This window comes from Danio aesculapii, chromosome 1 (genome assembly GCF_903798145.1).
Source record: "Danio aesculapii chromosome 1, fDanAes4.1, whole genome shotgun sequence".
NCBI lineage: Eukaryota > Metazoa > Chordata > Actinopteri > Cypriniformes > Danionidae > Danio > Danio aesculapii.
The window spans coordinates 43,406,385-43,424,076 of record NC_079435.1 but is presented as its reverse complement, the minus strand read 5'-3'; the positions used below and the strand labels follow the sequence as shown (position 1 = coordinate 43,424,076).

The 17,692-nt window shown below is 37.8% G+C and overlaps 1 protein-coding gene across 3 annotated transcripts in view; it reads right to left on the bottom strand.

The window, feature by feature from the left end:
* acsl1a (acyl-CoA synthetase long chain family member 1a) overlaps positions 1-17,692 on the bottom strand; it is a 33,072-nt gene that overhangs the window by 11,771 nt on the left and 3,609 nt on the right. For 2 of the 3 annotated variants that reach the window (XM_056460897.1, XM_056460882.1), the window contains 10 exons: positions 17,417-17,638; positions 8,708-8,822; positions 8,527-8,591; positions 6,902-7,003; positions 6,693-6,792; positions 5,411-5,586; positions 5,253-5,285; positions 2,420-2,471; positions 2,116-2,189; positions 393-470 (listed from right to left, as the gene is read on the bottom strand). In XM_056460897.1, the coding sequence (XP_056316872.1) occupies positions 393-470; positions 2,116-2,189; positions 2,420-2,471; positions 5,253-5,285; positions 5,411-5,586; positions 6,693-6,792; positions 6,902-7,003; positions 8,527-8,591; positions 8,708-8,822; positions 17,417-17,611 (990 nt within the window). In that variant the 5' untranslated portion in view covers positions 17,612-17,638. Of the gene's footprint in view, positions 1-260; positions 339-392; positions 471-2,115; positions 2,190-2,419; positions 2,472-5,252; positions 5,286-5,410; positions 5,587-6,692; positions 6,793-6,901; positions 7,004-8,526; positions 8,592-8,707; positions 8,823-17,416; positions 17,639-17,692 lie in introns of all 3 variants that reach the window. The other variant, XM_056460890.1, reaches the window with a different exon arrangement.

Here is a 17,692-nt window from a genome sequence, read left to right as displayed (position 1 = left end):
AGGTCTTCAGCGGTATTTGTAATGATTGGGATGTAGCTCAACTGATGATTCATCAAAAAAAATCTACCTTCTGCCACTTCCAAATGATCAACTAGAAATCAAGTTATTATTTGCTGCTTTTACACTCTTACAACTGCCATTTACAACAAGACTTTTGTTAGGTAGTGTGTATATATATATATATATGTAAAAACTTTAATTAAGTAATACTTGAATAATAAACGATGGTTTTAATGACTGTGTGCATGCATAATACATACCTCGACCACTCTCTCAAACATGTGTGCTAGTGGTAGGTAAGAAATGTGAATATCTGTCTGGTTAAGCATGCAATGAACCTGTAAAACAGACACACACACAAACACACACAGGCAGTGTGAAATATAGCGTACCTCGACTACTCTTTCAAACATATGCGCTAGTGGTAAGAAGGAGATGAGAACATCTTGAGGACAAAGTTTCAGGGACTCCTGACCACACACACATATTCAATCACATCGACACACAGGACATGAGAGAGGAAGAACAAGAAACAGACAATTCGATGAGGAAACGAAGCTCAACAAGAGCCTAATATAACAAACAGAAAGAAAGAAGAATTGATCTGGTCAGTAAGAAACTTATCTTGAAATTGAAAAAAAAATTGTCTACTTTTTCCATCAGAATTAGATTTCAGAACTACACTCACCGGCCACTTTATTAGGTACAGTACATCTATTCAACTGCTCGTTGGCACAAATTCCTAATCAGCCAATCACATGGCAGCAACTCAATGCATTTAGGCATGTAGACCTGGTCAAGACGATCTGCTGCAGTTCAAACTGAGCATCAGAATGGGTAAGAAAGGTGATTTAAGTGACTTTGAATGTGGCATGGTTGTTGGTGTCAGATGGGCTGGTCTAAGTATTTCAGAAACAGAATGGTCCAAAAAAGAGATAATATCCAGTGAGCGGCAGTTCTGTGGGCGCAAATGCCTTGTTGATGGAAGAGGTCAGAGGAGAATGGCCAGACTGGTTTGAGTTGATAGAAAGGTAACAATAACTTAAATAAATACTCGATACAACCGAGGTACACAGAAGAGCATCTCTGAATGCACAACATGTCGAACCTTGAGGCAGATGGGCTACAGCAGCAGAAGACCTCACCGAGTGCCACTTCTGTCAGCTAAGAATAGGAAACTGAAGCTACAATTTACACAGGCTCACCTAAAATTGGACAATAGAAGATTGGAAAAACGTTGCCTGGTCTGATGACTCGATTTCTGCTGTGCCATTCGGATGGTAGGGTCAGAATTTGGCATCAACAACATGAAAGCGTGGATTCATCCTGCCATGTACCAACGGTTCAGGCTAGTGGTGGTGGTGTAATGGTGTGCTTTATTAGTACCAATTGAGCATCGTGTCAACACCACAGCCTACCTGAGTATTGTTGCTGACCATGTCCATCCCTTTATGACCACAGTGTACCCATCTTCTGATGGCTGCTTCCAGCAAGATAACTCACCATGTCATAAAGCTTGAATAATCTCGGACCGGTTTCTTGAACATGACAATGAGTTCATTGTACTCAAATCGCCTCCACAGTCACCACATCTCAATCCAATGTGGTGGAAGGGGAGATTCACATCATGGATGTGCAGCCGACAAATCTGGAGCAACTGCGTGATGCTATCATGTCAATATGGACCAAAATCTTTGAGGAATATTTCCAGTACCTTGTTGAATCTATGCCACAAAGGATTAAGGCAGTTCTGAAGGCAAAAGAGGGTCCAACCCAGTACTAGTAAGGTGTACCTAATAAAGTGGCCGGTGAGTGTATACTAATTTCGAGGAACAATTTTATAACTGCAAGACGAAAAGACAGAATTACCATTTTTATTGTAATTCCAACTTTTATTTCTCACAATTATGTCCTGATAACTAGAGTCTGTATCACAAATCATGAGGAAATGATCTGTTATATTTTTTTATTCAGTTTCAGAAAGGGCCTCCAAACAGAACTGACTTGTCATCTGAATCTCATTTGCTATAATTCTTTGTATTTTTTTTTTGCCAAAAAAGATAACGCTACAATAAATGATAAAGAACACAGAAGCAAAGAAATCTCTTGGCTTACCTCTGTAATTTTAATGAAAGCAGAACAATTGGAAACAACATTTCCATGTGTGAGCATCGCTCCCTTTGGATTTCCTGTCGGGATAAGACATCAGATACATTTATTTTCCAGAAGGGAGTCAAAACATGTCAGCAAACCAATGGCAAAATCTGACAGAAAGAGGAATGCATGAAGCTGTGTGCAAAAGCGCTTCCTGAAGCCATGTTTGCACATAGTTTTTTTTCATCAAAATGTGTATCACTACTAAATTATTCTCAGAACAGATAAATCGATGCTACAACAGATTAAATATATAATCTAATACCTGTAGTTCCACTCGTGAAGCAAATCAGTGCCAGGTCCTCAGGTTTAGGAGGCTGAAAAAAGCAGCAATTAAATAACTATGATGTTAAAAAAGAAATAATACAGTGATTAAATAAAACAATACATATCCAATATAGGCCTCTATTTTAACGATTTAAGTGCATGGTCTAAAGCACATGCCGCAGATGCATTTAGAACATTTCTAAATTCATTTAGCTATTTTAAGAATGTAAAAATGGTTCTTAATGAGTTATGGGTGTGTTTTTGGCCTAACAAGCATTAAACCAATCAGAGTGTCATCACCCATTCCCTTTAAGGGAACATTTTAGCACTTTACAATATCACTCCGCCTGGTGCAGCCATGGTAGAGCAGCAGAGTTTCTTGACTATTACGCTAAAATAAGAGTATAGTTCCTAGCAATATTATATTCTAGTGCCTAGAATATAGTCATTTTTTATTTACCATCGGCTTTATTGCACAATGTAACTACAGAAGACTCAAGCTTTAAATAGGAAAATAATCAAAACTCTTTTTTGAATTTTTGTGAATGAAATGCTAATGGTTAAATCCGATTCAATTCATTACGCTAAGCTAAAAGTGACCCCGCCAAAACAAGAAATCGGCTGAATGGATTCAAAAAAGGTTCAAGTCAACTGTTTCACTCTAGAAGACTTAAAATTAGCCTTATTCCAAAAAAGGATGAGTGTTCCTTTAAAGGCTGGGACACACCATCCGACAGTCGGCCAATGGGCTTCGTCGGCCTGTTGGTCAGCATCTGTTTGGCTAGTTGCCTCTCATTGGCTTAACGTTGAAGCTCATTAGCCCGATTTAGCATGTAGAATCGACAACAGCCAAAGAGAGAGCTCTGACTGGTTAGTCAGCAACGAATCAGAGTGTGAGTGTGACGTAGTGACGTAGCAAGTTAACAATTCAAATCAAAAAGAAACACAAACGATATGGATTATTAGATTATCAGACATATTTGCAGGAGCGAATCCCTCCTTGGTGACTGACAATTACTGTGATAATGGTACTGGACACTGCTTTGTTTATACTTTGCACGCATACATGGGAAGCTTCTTGGTCCAGACAGAAGCAGATGTGATCCGATGTGAGGCAACAACAGTTGTTTAGCATCGGCTTGGTGTGTACCGACCTTAAAGTCCCCAAAAAATCAAAACTAACCATTTGATTTCTTAAGCTCACATTGCCAGTTTTGTGGTGAACAATTCATCTGTGCATGTCATTAAGAAAAAAAAAATGTCTGCCCTTCGAATCTTTAATTGAAATCTGAAACTGTACTTCCTGTTTGTTTTTAGTTAAATGATCAGATTACGCATATCTTAACCAATGGGCGTGGCTAACATATTTAAACACGCTGCTCCAACTGGCAGTTTTGACTGCAAACAGAAGAGTCTGTTAGGTTGTAATAACTCTCCCCAAACCCTTTTCTGAAAGAAATGCCTACTTTACTACATCCAATCAGCTTGCAGTAGGAAAAACAAGCCATGCCCACTGTTTTGTCATTTAATATTCCGTTTCTCAAGAAACTGCATCACAATATGAAAAAAAAAAAAAAAAAAAACGGTCGCAGCTTCCAATTCATGGGGACTTTAAGAGCGAGTTGCAGTCATGCCGAGGTGCATTCGCTATTTACATTGCGAATTTTGTGAGAGAAAAACTGAACGCTTCACTTTATGGGAAATGGATATGCATGTGAGCAAGTTTAAAGCGACCAGACCATCTACGGACCAAGCCAGATTGACCAAGCCCCCTGAGGTGAAGAAGGTATGGGAGTGTTTTTATATTAATGTAGATGATAATAACCTTTTACTTTTGTTTTTTATATTTAAAGATTTCTCTGTAGTAAGTGAAGTTTATTAATAAAAACATTTGGAGAGGATCATGTACTTATGATTTACCACAGCTGATTCTACAATAGCTAATCATGATCCTCCAATCATATGATTCCTAAGTCACTATAAATAACTACAGTCTTCATTCCACAACTATCTTTGTCTGGAAGAAACCCCCCTTCCTTCCCTTCTTATCCCCCTTTTCACCTAGATTGGGTGGCACGGTGGCCCAGTGGTTAGCACTGTTGTCCTACAGCAAGAAAACCGCCAGCTCTGGTCCTCGCCAGGCCAGTTGGCATTTCTGTGCGGAGTTTGCATGTTCTTCCTGTGTCTGCGTGGATTCGTCCAAAGATATGCATCATATGTAAACAGACTAAGCCAAACGGGCACTATTGTCTAGCTCCCAGCATCACTATTTTTCCTTCTCAATGAAGTTTACCTCAGCCACATCAGCCGGGGTGATCTACTTTTTGAGATCTACCTGAGCTCAATCTCCCCTCTCACCTTGCGAACAGGAAGAAGCCCTGGGCTTGAACAATCCTTGAGCTCAGAGCTCTCTCCCAAGACAGCATGCCAAACAAGCTTATTCTAAATTATCAGCTAAGTGTGTACTCTTGAAGCAGCATGCATGCACGTTTTGGACCTGCCTATCACTAACACATTCTTTAAATAAATTTTTTTTTAAAAGCTGTGCCATTGACTTTAGACCAGTGGTCTATTTTGGTTGCCTCAAAATGGTAACATGCCTACAATGCGCCTTAACACACCTCCTTTTCAGACCAGCATGTCCATGGGTGCACAAATAAGCGCAAATGCATTTGCCATTTAAACAAGTGGCATAAAACATGAAATTGATACCTGCACCAGGCCGAAACTAGCCAAAAGCACTTGCACTGCGCCTAGTGCCGCATTGCACCACGTATATGGTACACAGTGTTGCATGTCTATAAATCAATACAGTGCTCAGTTTAACTTACAATGGGTGTCTTGTGGTTTGCTTTGCCAATAGCCTGAAAAAAGAAAGACTTTATTTAGTGCAGTGTAAATACAAGTTTAATGGGATCACTATTTACAAAGGAAGGGTGTGTGTGTGTGTGTGTGTGTGTGTGTGTGTGTGTGTGTGTGGGAGAGAAACCTCCAGCTCCTTGAGGCTGATGATGTCGATGCCACAGTTTTGTGCTTGTGCTGTCAGCTCACTGTCAAAGCTCTCCATGATCACTATAGTCGTGACGCTGTGTTTCCGGCCAGACACACAGTCCAGGATCAGACGAGCTTTATCCGCGATGTCACAGATGATGGTGGTGATGGAAGCTATGACAAAAGCTCTGTTACTCACAACACATTTCTCACAAGTGTTACTGTTTTTGTACAGTCATGTGATGTAAGATTTAAGCAATTTTTTAATTCATTTAACGAGTTAGCTCATCCAAAAATGACAATTAACCTGTGATGTACTAAACCCTTAAGCCATCCACGGTGTGCATGACTTTCTTCTTTCAGATGAGCACATTTGAAGTAGTTTTAAATTTCATCCCGGCTCTTCCATTTGCATTTTAAGCTTACAAAAGTGCAAAAACGTGTTGTAAAATTAACTCATACACCACCAGGGGGTTAACGGACATCTTAAGCTGGTTGATGTGTCATTTTTAATCATAAACTCAAATCACTGAACACCGGCAACTACCGAATGTGCACTTCTTGGCTGACCTCTGGCATAACATAACACAGAACACTTCTGATGCTATTGAGGTGTGATTTGGGTAGGGTTAGTGACAGATTTGGTGGTATGGTTTGAGGTTGGGTTAAGGTGTAAAGGATGGTCAACAGTGTAATTATAAATGTAATAACAGAAATTAATTACATGCAGGTATTTAATCAAGCATAATTAAAATGTAAATACATGTATTTACACAATAAGTACAGTTTGTAACAAATGAAACAAATGTAATGAAATGTTACAAATGTAACAAATGTCAGTCAGTGTAAGTACATATTAGGTAAAGTCACTTAATATAAAGTGGGACCTGTGTTTTAGTTATGATACTCCCAAAATCATTCCGCATAAATTCGCAGATTTCTTAAAACTTCTGCGCAGAAATAGCAAAAAATGTCAGCAGAAATTTATGTGCTTTTAGAAGCAAAAAAGAGCCCACTACCCAACAGCATTACACAGTACAGAAGAGCCAAAAATAAAACAAAAACTACTCTGATTGTGCTTATCTGAAAGAAGAAAGTCATATAATCCAAAGATGGCAAAGATGGGGTAAGTTATGCCATAGGTTTTAGTTACTTTTCCAGTGAAAAAAAAAAGGTTACTCCAGAATCATACATACAAAACATTGCTCTATTATAAGAAATAACAATAACATAAAAGAGGATCATTAAAAACACTGTTGCACAGAATTGTAAAGAATCACCTTTGTCAATGACATAGCTGATGGCCTCTGTACCCAGTGTGTCATACAGTGGCACTGCCACCAGTGAATATGTGTAACATGCCAACTCTGAAATCGTCCACTAGGATGACAAATAAAAGTATAAAATAAAGAGAAAGCATTCACAACAAACAACATTTATTAAATGCCAAATCTCTGTGCTTGTTTTTTTACTTTCTGGGTGTTAATACCTCTGGTCTGTTCTGTGCGAAGATGCCAATGTATTTGTCTCCTGATTGACTGTGACCTCTGTGGAGTAAAGCTGAACCTGCAAACTCTGCCCTGTCTGCAACCTACACACAGAAATACTAAACTAATTGGTATCGTTTTATTTTGATGGTCCTTTTTGAACATTTTGTTGACTATAGGTTGAATTGCAACTACATGCCAACTAATTCTTATTAGAGTATTAGTAGACTGTCTGTTTAATATATGTTGATTCTGTATCACCAACAGACATTCAACTGACAATAATAAACTTTTTAAATATGTCGGCTTATACCAATCCTAACCTTACAGCCTACTAATACTCTTATTAGTTGGAACGTAAAACACTTATTTTATGTGGCCGCCATTTTAAAAAACGAAAGCGAGGCTGCGGTGGAGAAACCCAGAAGTAGAGGACCAGCACTGTAAATATTACAACAACATGCCGCTTCCATGATTTTAAAGTGCGGATGTGGTTTAAACATCATTTTAATAAAATTCAGTTAAGTTTAATTTAAACAATCAAAAGCATATTAGGGATCAAACAAAACCAATCTCTTTAAGGGTAATAAAGCTTAAATGTCCTCCTATAGGCTTCAGTTCATGGCACCAGGTAAACACAGTGGGAACACTTTCCTTTATCAGCCTGTTGTCCATTTCCCGCTAACATTTAAGTGATGTTGAGCGCATTCTGAAGCACCGCAGATTTGCCATTGTGTTCACCAGTGCTCGACAGAAAATACTGTGATTGGCCGTCAAGGTCATCAGTTCACCAGGCTTCACAGAGTGCAAACACAGATACAGGGACACTGGAGTGTTTTAGACGCACAAAGATCAGTCAATTCAACAGTAAATGGCTTGTCTGTGTTTGCACTTGATAAACATCGGTGAACTAATGACCTTGATGGCCAATCACAGTCATTTCTGTTGAGCACTGGTGAACAGAATGGCAAATCAGAACGTGCTCAACATTGCTTAAATGTTAGCGAGAAATAGAATGTTTTTTTTAATTTCAGTACCGAAATTCCGTATTGTAACAAGTCTAAGTTAGTGAAAGAATCAGTTCTTTAACTTGAGTTTGATAAATGGCATCTAAAACGTGTGTTTGGGAAAGAAAACATTAGCTAACTTGTGCCATTTTCCTTAACTTAGCTGAAAATGAGGTCTGATATACTTTTTTATTTTCACTATCCATTCAGAACGGACCTTCGAGTCACTCGGAAAGCGGTGAAATTATATATTTGTGTCATTTTCTCTTTGCTGATAAGACACACAGCCAGGTGCACAAAAATATGCCATAGTGGACGCCGTTCCTGTGTGACTGCAGGCGATACTTCTGGGTTTCTTCCCACCGCAGCCTCGCTTTCGCTTTGAAAATGGTGGCTGCATGAAATCAGTCTATTGCAGTGTAACTTACAATCAACAACATGTGTTAAAGGGCCCATCAAAATGAAGTAATACCAACTATATATATAATATTTAAAAATGCGCAAACATATCTGATAATATATAAAGAAGACAGGGATCAAAAATAATTGAGAGAAATAAAAGGCTAAATTAGTTCTGCAGTTAATAATAAATAAATAAATAAATAATCCAGAAATCTTACCTCTTTATATGACAGCCATTTATATGGCTGGCCTGCCTTTCGTGACCCCAAACATGGACCGTTATCTGTATAAGTAAAACACACGAATGTTGATCACACACATGATTTTAACCATTTCAAATAGCTTATTCTGAACTATTCCTTTGTTATAATGTCTGCTTTAAATGGCCAGATAACTCACTTGACACTCTTAGTCCTCGTAAGAAAAACTCATACATTGTCAGAGCGTCTTTATAGTAGTACGTCATGTATGTGTCATTGTCCATTAGGATAGAGCGACGTGCATATTCCTTACCCTGAAAAACACAACCAACAATCTATGATGTACTTTAGCAAACAAGCGAATAACAGCTTCTCAAATCCAGGCCTGTTGATAATCTGGAAGGCCATGAAGAGAAACTTCACCTGTACAATCTTTCAACACCAGTCAGATAAGAGGACATAAATGTTCAAATCATTTAAACAATGCTTAAAGCAGGAATAAACACACTCCAAGGTCATGTTATTATTTATACTCATTTGAATACTTGTCATTGCAAAATTGTAATCAGCCAATCACATGGCAGCAACGATGTGCATGTCGACATAGTCAATGTAATCTGCTGTTTTGTATGAAGTTCAAAACAAGAATCAGAATGAAGTAAGCTGATTTAAAGGGATAAATGCAAAAGGACAATTCTGCTATCTTTCCTCTGTTCAATTCTTGACAGTTTCATTTTCTTCTGTCAAACACAAAAGAAGATATTTTGAAAAATGTTGGAAACCTATAACCATTGACTCCCATAGAATTTGTTTTTCTTTCTATTGGATATCAATAGTTACACTTTTCCAACATTCTTCAAAATATATATATTTTTTGCGATCAACAGAACAAATAAAAATAAAATTTGTTCGGAACAAGTTGAAGGTGAGTAATTGATGACAGATTTTTTTATTTTTGGGTGAACTATCCCTTTAAGCCTCTACCATCTTAAGTTACAGAGAATAATATAAAACAGAGAAAATAAACAGCAGGTGATTGAGCTCAAAATCAACCCTTTAGAACCAAAGTCTACAAAATAGCATCTCTGAAGATAAAACATGTCATAGTTTTGAAGCAGATTAGCTACAGCAGAAGAAGAAGACACTGGTGTCACTATACAGTCAGCTGAAAACAGTAAACTGAGGCACGGGATCACAAAAGTGTACAACTTGACAAAGGTCGCCTGGTCTGATGAGTCTCTACGTTTGCTGCAACATTTGATGGTAGGATCTTAATTTGGTGTAAACAGCATGAAATGATCCCAGCAGGCACAGGACATCAACATGACGTCAGATTGACGTTGTACCCCAACATCAGGGGACACTGATTTTGTTTGGAAATGAAAATCAGGTTGATGTCAGAACCCAACATCAGGTTGACGTTAGTGTCCAACATCCAACCAAAAAATCAATCAAATATCAACATCTAATGACGTTATAGCTTGCCGTTGACGTTAGATTTTTAGATTTTGGTTGCCATACCTGATGAATAAATGTTAGTACTTGACATCAATACGTTGGTTTAAGATGTTGACTCGAAGTTGGATTTTGGTCACTTTCCAACACAACCTAAAATCAACTAAATATCAACGTCATTATTGGACGCCAAAATAACATTAGACACTGGCCAAACATTGAATTTTGGTCACCTGACTTCACAGACAATCTTTATGCTTCACAGACTAAATCTAACCAAGTGAAGTTTCACAAACTAAAGGTGCGGTCACACTTGACTTTTCCTTCCATAGACTTCCATTCATACGCACGCGAATGCGTCAGACCGAAAACGCGGGGTCATGCGTCGAGTTTCGCAGGTTGCTGCGGTGCAAAGTTCAAGCTTGGTGAACTCTGACCTGCAAAATCGCATCATTTTACTGCGTGAGACCAATCGAGGATCAAAACATGACCTCTCTGGACAGAAATTTAAAGCATGGAGCAATCGCTTGCTTTTTTTAATGTCTAATCATCTTGTTTAATCCCGCCCCTTTTCGCTGCGCCGCACGACATAATTTCGCACACACAAAGCCTGGTGTGACCGTAGCTTAATTTCAAGAAGAGCACATGATAAGATTGATCGTGGCTGGTCTCCCATCCGTAATCATTAGTAAGCCAATTGGATTAATCCAAACTCACTATAAATAACCTGTCTAAAACTACTCCCTTATCTTCGTTTTTTGAAGAATCCCCATCCACCTCATCTCCCCCTTTTCCTCCTTTACCAGGGTGAGCTCTCGAGAGCTACCTAATCTCGTACCCCCTTACATGCTCATTGACCAGGCGATCCATCCTGCTGTATGAATGGTTCTGGGTGCTGATGGTGTAGCGGAGATTTTCTTGCCACACGTTTGATTCATACTAACTGAACATGAAATGTGACAGCCTTTCTGAGTATTGATGCAGACCACCTCCATCCCTTTATGACCACAGTGAACTCATCTTATGATGGCTACTTCAAGCAGGAAAGGAACAAAAACATTTCATGTGAGTTCAGGGGTTCAACTGTAACCATATGAAGCTCCTAGAACACTTTTGTGCTGCTGCTGCAAAAATATAAATATGTATTTGTTTGTCGACGTAAGGCTTCTTAGGTCAGTGTACATGTTTTCAACAGGCAGTAAAACATATTGCTTTCAGAGTCAGCAGCACAACATGCAAGTATTGTATTGCCCATATTATTAGCTGGGTTCCACAATTACTTCATGTAGTGCCAACACAAATCGATTAAATTAACTTATTAGTTTTTACAAATTTGGAATTAAACATTAAACATAAAACAATTAAGTTGTCCCCAAAAAAACTTAAGAATTGTGTCATTTCAACTCATTTTAAATAAGTAGTTTAAACAAGCAGCAACAATTATTTGGAATGTTTTGACAATGTTTTGACATGTCCAAGTAGGACATGTTTCTAGATTAACATCTATGTTGATCCTGGAACAACATTCCAGTCAGCCAATCGGAATTAAGTTCTTAACGTTTATGTTAAGTTTAGGTTTACTGTTAGGTTTATGCACTTCTACATGATTGCTATCCAACTATTATTCCCCTCTTATTTTGGGAATAAGGTACAGTTATGGTTGGGTTTAGGGTGGGGAATAGGTATGGGTCACATTTTCGAATAAAAATGACGTTCCAGAAGCAACACAGATGTTAGAAGCAACACAGGATCGCATTGTACTTGGGAAAATCATGACATGCGTTTTTGGTTTCCATTTTGTGGACTATGAACATCTAGAGACCATTTCTGTGTATGTGGGATGAGAGAGCTCTCAGGTTAATTCTAAAATATTTTAATTTGTGTTCCAAAGATGATCAAAGGTCTAAAGGGATTGGAATGAGGGTGAGTAATTAATTACAGAAATTTTACTTTTGAACTGATGAAAAATAGCCATTCTTGGCTAATTCTGGCACATTTTACAGTAATGTTTTTTGTTAATGTGCATTGACCCTGTAAATAAATAAACTAAGCTAAAAAATAAAAAAAAAACTGATCCATTAAGGCAATTCTGAAAGCAATCCAGCAAGGTGTCCTTCATAAATCAGCCGGTGAGCGTGAAAACAGACTGTAGAAAAGAAAAGAAATTCACAAATAAAGGGTCACTAACTTTACAGTATAATAGTGTTTGATTTAAAAGCCCAGCCCACGCGAAAGGGAGGAGGACTTCACGCTACAGGAATTTACAGATGGTCGTCGCGCATTGAATCTGAATGGCTTTATAACTGTTGCCAACACATTTCAGCTTGTTGCCATAGCAAACATACAAGAAATCATGAGAATACAAGAACCTCTTTCTGCCAAAGACAGACAAGAGATCAAGGACATGCATCTATAATTAAACTCATCTGGAGGCTGTCATTTTTCTGTGACTAAAGTAAAGTTAGAGTCTGTGTACACATACAAGTACATACAGGATGGGAAGGGAAAGCAGGAATGTGATGGAAAGACCAGTCCAAAAACAACTGTAGATGGGCTCTTCAATTTTTTTCAACACAGTACCATTTAAAACATCTCTAATATTTTTTAAATGTTTAAGTCTTTCATACTCACCAATCCCTCACTTATTTGATCATAAATTAAGTATTTAATATTAGAAAAATGTTGACAAATTATGAACTGCTAATTACATTAGTTATAATGTATGACATGAGCCTAGCAATGGTCTCAAACTCAATTCCTGGAAGGCCGCAGTTTAGCTCCAACCACCTCCAACTCACACCTGCTTAGTAGTCTCTAGTAATCTTGAACACCTTGATTAGTTGGATCAGCTTTGTTTGATTAAGGTTAGAGGAAAACTGTGCAAAGCTGCGGCCCTCAAGGAATTGAGTTTGAGACCTATGGCCTATAGGCAAAGACACAAGTACATTTCTGTAGAATTGCAGAGTTTAAATGTAGAAATTTACAAACAAATAAGTTTTACTGGAAAACAAAAAAGGCGAAATGTTACAATTATTTTATATGGACATTCAATATTTGATATACAGTACATCCGGAAAGTATACATAGCGCTTTACTTTTTCCATCTTTTTTATGTTACAGACTTATTCCAAAATTTGTTTCTTTAAAAGTTCCTACACACAATACCCCATAATGACAATGTAAAAAAATATTTTTTGAAATTATGATTTGTTGCAACTTTATAAATAAAAAAAAGCTGAAAAATCACATGTACAAAAGTATTCACAGCCTTTGCTCAGTACTTTGTTGATGCACCTTTGGCAGCAATTACAGACTCAAGTCTTTTTGAATATGATGCCATAAGCTTGGCACACCTGTGTTCGGGAATATTTGCCCATTCCTCTTTGCAGTACCTCTCAAGCCCCATCAGAATGGATGGGCAGAGGCGGTGTACAGCCATTTTCAGATCTCTCCAGAGATGTTCAATAGGATTTAGTTCTGGGCTCTGGCTGGGCCACTCAAGGACATTCGCTGAGTTGTTGTGAAGTCACTCCATAAATATTTTGGCGATGTGCTTTGGGTCATTGTCCTGCTGGAAGATGAACCATCGCCCCAGTCTGAGGTCAAGAGCACTCTGAAGCAGGTTTTCATTCAGGATGTCTCTGTACATTGCTGTGTTCATCTTTCCCACTATCCTGACTAGTCTTCCAGTTCCTGCTGCTGAAAAACATCCCCACAGCATGATGCTGCCACCACCATGCTTTACTTTAGGGATGGTATTAGCCTGGTGACGAGTGGTGCCTAGTTTTCTCCAAACGCAACCCCTGACATTCAGTCCAAAGAGTTCAATTTTAGTCTCATCAGAACAGATAATTTTGTTTTTTATGGTCTGAGAGTACTTCAGATGCCTTCCGTCTGGCCACTCTACCATACAGGCCTGATTGGTGGATTGCTGCACAGATGGTGGTCTGTAAGGTTCTCCTCTCTCCACAGAAGAACGCTGGAACTCAGACAGAGTGACCATCGGGTTATTGATCACCTCCCTGACTAAGGGCCTTCTCCTCCAATCACTCAGCTTATGCCGAGTTCAGACTGCATGATTTTAGCGCCGATTTTGACTCGCTGACAGGTGTTGAGAAATCGCAGACAAATGCCTGAAATCACAGGCAAATCAGTGCTCAAGCACGTGAGTGACAATCACACAGTATGAACTACCAAAGACACGATCTGAGAGAATCGCCGATGAGTCACCGATGCCCTTGAGATATTTGGCATGCTGAATATCTGGAGCTGTTGGCGATTCAAATCATGCCATGTGAAATGAGTTTTGACTGAAAATAACACTGGCGATCGCCAACAGCCAATGAGAGAGCAGCATTACTTGTGTGTGTGTACCTGCAGGCCAGCGGGAGGTTGAGGGAGAAGTTAAAAGTGCTCATTTTCGGTTTATTTGGACCCAAGAAATGGAGGAAAAACTAGTGGAGGTTTGACAGGAGCACCCGTGTCTGTTTGACGTTTCATACAGAAAGTTAAAAAAGAAAGTTGAGGAGAAATTGCTAATTCCCTTTAAACCAAGGTGAGCAAATACGTACATTTTCTACCCCATTAAAGGTTTCTTTCTCGTTATGTAGTTAATAACAAACAATATACTACGTGTTTTTGGCTGTGAGACGTAGTTTGGAAGAAGTTGTCGGCGATTATTCCTATTGTAAAGTCATGCAATGAGAAAGCCCCTGTCGCCGATCCATCTTGCAGTGTAAACAAAGCAGCGACAAAACGCTAGCCCAGATAGTCATGCAGTGTGAAAACACCTGTGACACGACTACTTTGAAAATCATGCAGTCTGCACTCGGCATTAGATGGTCGGCCAGCTCTAGGAAGAGTCCTAGTGGTTCCAAACATCTTCCACTTACGGATGATGGAGGTCACTGTGCTCATTGGAAATTTCAGAGCAGCAGAAATTTTTCTGTAACCTTCCCCAGCCTTGTGCCTCACGACAATCCTGTCTCGGAGGTCTACAGACAATTCCTTTGTCTTAGAATTTTGAGGTAATAAATGAATGTAATCCATTTTGGAATAAAGCTGTAACATAAAAAATGTGGAAAAAGTGAAGCGCTATGAATACTTTCCGGATATGATATAATAAACATTTAATCTAATGAGCTACTTGTTTAATGACTTTTTTATGGTCATGTTGCATAAATTGATATGTAATTCCAATAACCAGAAAAGTACTGGTTAAAAATACAATACATTTTTTTGTAAAAAATAAATAAATAAATAAATACGTGTATAAATAAATGTTATACTGCAAACAAAAATAAATTAATTACTGAAGTTTCTCATTATTGATTTAATCCTTAAAATGTTATCAATTACTGCAAACATTGGTCATTTTGCAAAGTATTGAATATAATTTAAAATGACAAAAAAAACTATTGTACAAATTACTGCTATTTCCTGTAATAATTAGGATTTTCTTTACAGTGATATTAATAGAAATTTGAATTTATTTATTTTTTATAATTTATTGCCGTTATTGCAAAAACATATTTTGAGCTATTACTTTAGTCTTCAGTGGCACATTATTCTTCAAAAATCAATGTTGATTTGATGCTCAAAAAACATTTCATACTGTTATCGATACTGAGGACATTTTTTCCATGATACATTTTATTCTGCATAATGTCTGGAAAAGAACACTGCATTTATTTAAAACAAATTCAAAGTCTTTATTATCGCTGAATGCATTGCTTCTGAATCAAATTTCTGAATGGTACTGTATATGGTTAAACATTTTGTTCTACAGACAGGAAACAGACATGATGACTACAGACAAGCCATCACACTTGGTGTCCACCAAGATTTCAAACATGCGGTATGTTGCGGGACACAGATGGGCAACAGAAAACAGTTAGGAGTTCATACATGCAGAGTTCTGTGACATGCAGCTGGCGACCGCTTCACATGTCGAGAGGAACCTAAAGAAAGCCACAGTCTGTATTGCTCAACCGCTTTCTAGAGGAAGTTTGAAAATATTCATAAAATCACAAAAAGACTGAAGTTGCATCAGACACTTTCATCGGTTTACATTTACATTTAGTAGACCCTTTTGTCCAAAGAGACATTCAGCAATTCAATAAGAAGAGGCAATACACACAACAAGTGCTAATTACACAAAGGAACTGTAAGTGCTCAGACAATAAAGTGTGTGTTTTTTTATGTGCTTTGGTGATCGAGAAAGAGTTGGGATATTTAGCTGTCATCTGAATGATACTAGTGAATCAGCAGTCCATGAGGGAATGGGAAGATCATTCCACCAGTGAGGAACATTGAATGAAAAGGTTTTGGAAAGTGAAAGACGCTTTCCATTGGCTTTTGCACTAAAAGGATTCCCAAAGTCTTTAAGATATTGAATTGTTCAAAACATTTGCATGTGTTTAGTGAGGTTCTTTGACCTATGATGCTAAGCAACTGTTGAAAACCAAACATTGCTATTTTGGTATATTATCAATTCTGTGAATCATTACAGTGAGTATTTCTAATAAAGAAATTTGGGATGCACCAATATGAAACTTTTGACCAATACCACTTGCTAATTATTGATAACCCATTATATATAGAAGTTACCAATATATGCCAATCAAAATAAATCGCAATATCATTTTTTAGAGCCCGATTAGGAAAAAATGCATCAAAAAACTGATTTTATTTTAAAATCGTATGTTCAGAAAACAAGGAAACCACAAGCAAACATTGAAATTCCTTTATTCTACATTTCTCAAAATCAAACTGCAATTCTTACAGTTCTCTCTTTTCAGAGTAAAAAACCTTCATGACCACCGATATACATCTGGTGGACAAAAATCCATAATATAAAATATATTTAACAAACTGACTCAATTTCACATTAAAAACAAGCATTTATCAGTTGATAATAACAACATGGACACGATATTTTGTACAGCCCCCCAAAAATTTGTCGATGATCTTTTAATTTTTTTAAGCAATCAAATTTTTGAAGTAAGAAAATTTCAATATCTTTGTTCGAGCTGGTAAGTTACCATCAAAAAACAACTCTATATTCAGCTTTCATGATAGCATAATTGTAAAATCAATAGCTAAGTCTAAAAATGAAACAATTACCATATTATTGCAAGTCTTAGTGTGGTATCATGTAAATATAATATATGCTTTGTGATTCTGCATGAGGGGGAAAAGAAAGCTCTATTTTTAAGAAATTAAAAAAATCTTTTTGAGACCTGATGGTTCAGTAAAGAACTTTTAACATCCATGGAACTTTTCAACTGCACAAAAGGTTGAAAAAAAGTGTTCACTGAATTATTTTTTATTTTATTTACAAAATGGTTTTATTTATTATTTCAAGTATAATCTGACATAGAAAGATTTCATCTGCCTATTGCTCTTTAAAATGCTTTTTACCATAGAAAACATGAGCATTTTTCTCACTCACCGGCACCTCTACAGACTGCATGGTGAGGTCACAGGGTGGCTTAAGTGCTTTGGGACGGGTGGCCAGCCAGTATGTGGTGATGGCAGCGAATGCACCCATGCCCATGAGGGTGTTGGTGGGTAAACTGCGCACATACTGCCTCAAATCATCCAGCTCAGGCATCCGCAGGTGCCGGATCAGATCCTGGGCCTGCATCGCTTTCACGACTCAGCTTAGCAATGTCTGTAATAGAAACACAAATACTGATAAAGGAAAAACTTATATCTTCTGATGTAA